The 6,198-nt window shown below is 61.9% G+C and overlaps 1 protein-coding gene across 1 annotated transcript; it reads right to left on the reverse strand.

Annotated features, from left to right (window-relative positions):
* Nucleotides 1-910: 910 nt before the first annotated feature.
* LOC126377446 (uncharacterized) lies at nt 911-3,364 on the reverse strand. Its single transcript, XM_050025181.1, has one exon. The coding sequence runs from the start codon at nt 3,362-3,364 to the stop codon at nt 911-913; it is 2,454 nt and encodes an 817-aa protein (XP_049881138.1).
* Between the last annotated feature and the right edge of the window lie 2,834 nt (nt 3,365-6,198).

The following is a 6,198-nucleotide window of genomic DNA, read 5'->3' on the forward strand; positions in this document are numbered from 1 at the left end:
TCGACGCAGGCTTGCCTAAGCCGCGTGAGTTCCGCGGACCACCAGTATACAGCTCGTCGTGAGGGAAGCGCTCTGACGCGGGGCATGCAGGCGTCGCACACCCTCGTCATCGCCTGCTGAATCGCCTCGGTCTCCTGCTCGACCTCCGGCACACAGTCGGGCTGCAGCCAAGCCTCGACAATGGTGGCCTCCTCGAGGGCATCGTAATCGAGCCGCTTTAACGCCCACTTGGGACCGTTCTCCTCCGGAACTGGGATCGGGCTCGTCGGGGTACCAGGGAGTGCGGAGACACTGAACCGGATATACAGGTGATCCGACAGCGTCTCCGCTTCCTCCTGCACTTCCCAGCTCTGAACACAGCGCGCCAGGGCGGCGTCCGCGAACGTTACGTCCACGATAGAGCCGCCCTGTTGCCGCACGCACGTGTTCACCGATCCACGGTTGAGAACGGTCAATCCGGCGGTCAGCACCCACTCTTCCACCGCCTCTCCTCGGCCGTCAGTCGACGGGCTTCCCCAGACTGTTGACTTGGCGTTGAGATCGCCGGCGACAATCACACGGGCAGTGCGTCTCCGCCCCACAAGCACACCGACCTCGAGCAGGAACTGCTCAAAGTCGGACAGGCTGCGGTTTGGCGAGAAGTACACACTGACCAGTGTGGTATCCCCTAAGACGGCAGCGACACAACCTCCACCTCGCACAACGTGCTCGAATGGAGGCAATCCCGCCCCCGTCCGCGATATCAACGCCGCAACGCCAGTCCGGTCTCCCACCCAGTTGTCTCTGGACGGAATCGAGTACGGTTCTGAGACAAACACCACATCAATCAACCACTCTGCCATGCTCTGGAGCAACAGATCCTGGGCTCTGGCAGAGTGATTGATGTTGGCTTGCAGAACGTTGAGGGCCATTAATTGGTGCTCATCGGTTCCCCGGCACGTCCCGCAGCTTGCGGGCGGGAAGGTCGCGGCTGGGCCTGAGGGCCCCTGCGTGCCTTCCTTTTGCTCTTGGATTGAGCAGTACAAGTTGAGCTGCCCAATCGGTGTTCCGCCGGTCTACGCGCCGCCTCGCACACTGTGCAATGCGGGGCAGCGGAACACTGCGACGACTGGTGGCCGGTTTGGCCGCATCGAAAGCACTGAGTGCTCCGGTCCACCTCGGACTTGCACAGGGCGTGCGTATGCCCGACTTCGAGGCACCGGAAGCACCTCAGCGGACGCGGCTCCAGCACCCTCACCTGAGCAGAAGTCCAGCCCACCAAGAGGCGACCTCCTTGAGCCACCTTTTTAGCAGCTGTTACGGGGCAGCTTATCAAGATTGAGCCCATACCGCCTGCTCCTTCGCGTATGACCCCAGCCCTGACGCTCTCGACTGTGCAGCCTCCAGCCTTGGCAACTGCCTCTACCACCTCTTCAGCGGAGACGGAGTCATCCAGCCCCACGATGCGCATCTCAGCGCATTTAGTAGGTCTGGAGACTTTTACGACGTCTCCGCTCATAGACTCCTTCAGCTTCGCAGCCAAGGAGTCTGCCTTCTCGGCGCTGGAAGCGCCCGCAACCTCAAGCACTCGCGCACCGGTTGCCGCCTTGCGGATCCTGAGGCTGGAGATGCCGAGGCCCTGCAAGTCCACTTTGGACTTGGCCTCCCTCAGGATGTCCGCGTAGCTCGTTCCACTCTCCGCGGCCGCTGGCTGCAGTTGCACAACCACCGCAGCTGTGCGCGGTGGGTGCAGCTTAGGCGCCTTGGGGCGTTGTGGCGGTCGAGCAGAAGCCACTTTCTTCTTCCCGCCTCGGCCAACAACTATCCAGTCGTCGCCGGCGGGCCCAGAAGGCAATGGTTGGGCCTCATCTTGGCCTTTATTCCTTGCCCTCTTCCCTCTTCTCCCCCTGGAACCCCTCTTCTTCTTGGGGGTCACGGAGGTTGTGCCACTTGCAGTCGCGACTGGGCCCCGTGAGGCCGTTGGCGGATTGGCGCGTGTAGTGCCAACTGCAGTGACGGTCGTCTTCCTGCCTACGGAAGCAGCATGGGTCTCCTCTGGAGCAGTAGGAGTCCTGGCCGCAGCTGCGTAGGAGAGCGCATTCTTCCGGTCCGCCGCTAGCGGGGGACGCATCACCTTAGGAGGCAGGAGCCTGTCCTCCAGACCCGCTAGCCTCGCGTTGATCATGAAGCCAACTTGGCTAATGATCCGCGAGGCCAGGTCCTCGTCCTTTTCGGACACGGCTCGACTGCCATCAGGCGGCGGCGGGTTTGTCCTCATCGTCTGTTTGGGGCGCACAACTCTCGGGGCCGGTTCCGGGCACGGGCTCTCTGCGAGCGGCTCAGGAGCGGGCGGAGGCATTCTCTGGGAAGCGTTCAGAGAGTCCTTGAGTTTGCGCATCTCGTCACGGAGCATATCGATCTCCTTTTGCTGCGAATCTAGTTTCGCCTGTTGGCGAGTGTTCTGCTCCTGCAGTTTGAGCGTTTCATCGCTAGTGGATGTAGCGCGCAGGGCAGACAGAGTCTCTCGGATCAGCTGTGCGGCATCCTTCAGGGCGCGTACATACGTGCCCTTCAGTTGCCCCGATTTCACAGCGACATTCTGGATGATCCCGATTGCCTCTTTCGCCTTTTCATGGAGCTCTGCAGCCGTCGGTGCGGCGGCTTCTGAGCCCGAGTCCAATCGTGGAGTCTCCGTCTCCGACGGCGGATTAGAGCGTCGGAAGAAGAAAGTTCTTTTGGCCGCTTGGGCCACCTCTTGCTCAGCCTGAAGCCTGAGCGCTTCGCGTACAGCGCGATTGTGTTCGGCCTTGGCTTTGGCGAGGCCAACGTACTCACCGGTAGTGGGAGGACGTCCCCTACCCCTCTTAGCCCGAGCCTTGACGACGGACGAGCCGCGTGCCGTGCCCGACACTTGGCCCTCGTCGCCAGTGGACGGGTCTGAAAGCGAAGCTGTCTTTCGCTTTCTCCACAGCTTGCCCTCCGGAAGGGAGGTCACGCTCTCCATTGAGCACACAGTCCTTAGACTGCTCGCTTCGTCCGAAGACGAAGCGGGGCAAGGACTGATCCGATGCTGCACAGCCTGGGAGCTGGGCCCAGGAGCAGCGTCATCAGCACTGGGTGCTGGGGTCATGTCAGGTGTTGGTAGGCGCTCCAACACCACCCGCGCTTCAGGAAGCGCAGATGGTGTTGACGCGCGAGAGTCGCATCCGGGTTGGGCGTTGAACGCCGGGTAGAAGTCTACCCTATTACTCCTTGGTTCACGGAGGCTCGGTGAGCCTACGAAGCGGTCGCAGTCCCCCCCACATACGATTGGGGACCTTAGACCGGATTCACCAGTTTCCTGGCTACCGGCGTGGGTAATTAATTCTTTGAACGCTTTTTCCATATTTGCTGTACCTCAGCAGGCGGTCTCTTTTATTAACCAGGGTGAGCTCCCTGGGGTGCCCTCACGGCCTGGAACGCCAAACCATACAGCCCCTCGCCGGGCACCACAAACTTGAGCTTTCGGTGATTTTTTCAGAGGTTGTCTTCCTCGCGGCCCCCTCCGCTCAATGCGGAGGCGGCCCCCGTTCCAGACAGCATTGCGTCTGGGTTACGGGTCGGGCCGACGGTGGCCGAAGCCATTGCCCGGCATTGCTGCCGGACCCGCCGCCCCTGCCAACGGTGGGGCCGAAGCCCCTGTCATCTGGCCGAAGCCAGAGACGCCGTCGGATAGTCGCCCTCCTGTGTCCACTCTGCGCACCACCTCGTCCCTGCAGAGGGCCACGAGCGAGAGCGACTCCACCACGCTGTTTTGGTCCGCGCCGGCCGAAGCCGGTACCCCCCCATATCTGGGGGGGCATTCCCCTATCCGCCACCTGGGGACGCGCCCGATGGGAGATCAGCAACTCCACACGGGAACCTAACCTAACCTAACCTAACCTAACCTAACCTAACCTAACCTAACCTAACCTAACCTAACCTAACCTAACCTAACCTAACCTAACCTAACCTAACCTAACCTAACCTAACCTAACCTAACCTTTTTTTTTTTTTTTTTTTTTTTTTTAGCGTTGGGAAATGCTTTACGCATACCACGCCACCCGGGGGGGCGACGTGGTTATGTGGGACTCCCCGGGTGTTGCCACCCGGTATACCCACTAAAACCCAACGGTGTTCCTACTTGTCCACTGTGGTGCCAGGACCCGGGAATCGCCGAAGCATACTTCCGCGACCCGGCAGTGGTTGGCCTGTGAGGCCTCGCCTCGTCGTGAGTGGCGTGCGCGGAACACGCACGCAACGCCTACTCGAGCCAGTTGGAAGTTGGAACGACAGACTCCCCCGAGTCTGCCGCCCGTGGCTCTCTGGGTCTCCCCCTTATGTGCCCTCCTCCTCTAGTCCAGTGCACACAGGGTGAGACCCGCATCGGTTTTGGGCGAAAGATGGCCGACATCCGCCCGCCATCCCCGCCCCGAAACCGAATCCGTGGTGGGAGTGAAATTCCCTCACGCAAGCTGGTCTGGTCTCCCGCCCCGTTTGCACGGGGCGAAACCGAGACCATCACCACACCACACAGAGCCGTCAGTTCGTGTTCATGGGCTCAGCCCCGACACGTCCCGCGGCCTGCGGGCGGGAAGGTCGCGAAGAGGCCCGAGGGCCATCGCGGACCTTCCGCTTGCTCCTCGACTGGGCAGTACATATTGAACTGCCCAGACGGTGTTCCGCCGGTCTTCTCGCCGCCTCGCACACTGTGCAGTGCGGGGGAGCGGAACACTGTGAGGACTTGTGGCCGGTTTGGCCGCATCTGAAACACTGGGTGCTCCGGTCCACCTCGGACTCGCACATGGCGTGCGCATGTCCGGTTTCGTGGCATCGGAAGCACCGCAGCGGACGCGGCTCCAGCACTTTCACCTGGGCAGAGGTCCAGCCGACCAGGAGGCGACCCTTAGCCACCCTTTTAGCGACTGCTACAGGGCAGCTCACCATCAGAGAGCCCATGCCACCCGCGCCTTCGCGGATGACACCGGCCTTGATGGCGTCCGTCGCACATCCGCCGGCCGTGGCCACTGCCTCCACCACATCTTGAGCGGTGACGGAGTCATCCAAACCCACAATGCGCATATCTGCGCGTTTGATGGGTCTGGAGACTTTCACCACGTCCCCGCTCACTGACTCCCTGAGCTTTGCAGCCAGGGTGTCGGCCTTCTCGGCGCTCATGGCGCCCGCGAGCTCCAGCACTCTCGCGCCGGTCACCGCCTTGCGGATCTTGAGGTTGGCTATCCCCAGGCTTTGGAGATTGACTTTAGCCTTAGCCACCCTCAAGACGTCCGCATAGGTGGTTCCACCCTCCACTGCCGCCGGCTGCAAGTGCAGCACAACCGCCGCTGTGCGGGGCGTGCGCATTTTAGGCACCTTGGGGCGTTGTGGCTGTTGGGGAGCCGCCTTCTTCCTCCGGCCTTGGCCGACGGTGGTCCAGCCATCGCCAGCAGACCCAGAAGGTGGGGATTGGGCCTCAACTTGGCCGCCGGTCCCTGCCTTCTTCTTACTCTTCTTCCTCCCCCTAGAACCCCTCTTCTTCTTCTTCTTAGGGGGAGGTTTAGAGGTGAGGCCACTAGCAGCCGCGGCTGGGCCTTGGGAGGCCCCAAGCGGCGTGGCACGTGAGGTGCCGGCTGCGGTGGCAGTCGCCTTTGTCGCCTTGGAAGCGGCTACGGCTGGGGTCTTCGCTGTTACAGCGGGAGTCCTGGCCGCAGTCGCATACGTTGCCGCATTTCTGCGGTCCGCCGCAAGCGGTGGACGTATCACCTTCGGAGGCAGGAGCCTGTCCTCCAGACCTGCCAGTTTCGCGTCGACCAAAAAGCCAACTTGGCTAATGATCCGCGCGGCAAGGTCCTCGTCCTTATCGGACACGGCTCGACTGCTCTCCGGCGGCGGCGGGTCCTTTCGTTTGGCCGGCTTGGCGCGCACCACAACGGGAGCCGGCTCCGGGAGCGGGCTCTCGGAGACAGATGGCATCTCCGTCTGAGGTGCAGGCGCTGTTGCTGGCTGCGTCGTCTTTTGAGACGCGCCAAATGAGTCTCTCATCTGACGCATCTCCAGCCGAAGGCTCTCAATTTCCTTCTGCTGATCGTCCAGCGCTTTCTGCAGGCGAGAGTTCTGGGCCTGCAGATTGCGCGTCTCCTCGTTCGCCGTCGTGGAGCGGAGAACGTCCAGGACCTGGACGATCAGCTTCGCGGAGTCTTT

Source organism: Pectinophora gossypiella, chromosome 23, assembly GCF_024362695.1.
Source record: "Pectinophora gossypiella chromosome 23, ilPecGoss1.1, whole genome shotgun sequence".
Lineage (NCBI taxonomy): Eukaryota > Metazoa > Arthropoda > Insecta > Lepidoptera > Gelechiidae > Pectinophora > Pectinophora gossypiella.

Bases quoted from the DNA above. Each gene is read 5' to 3' on its own strand.
- LOC126377446 (XM_050025181.1), bottom strand. From the start codon at position 3,364: ATGGAAAAAGCGTTCAAAGAATTAATTACCCACGCCGGTAGCCAGGAA.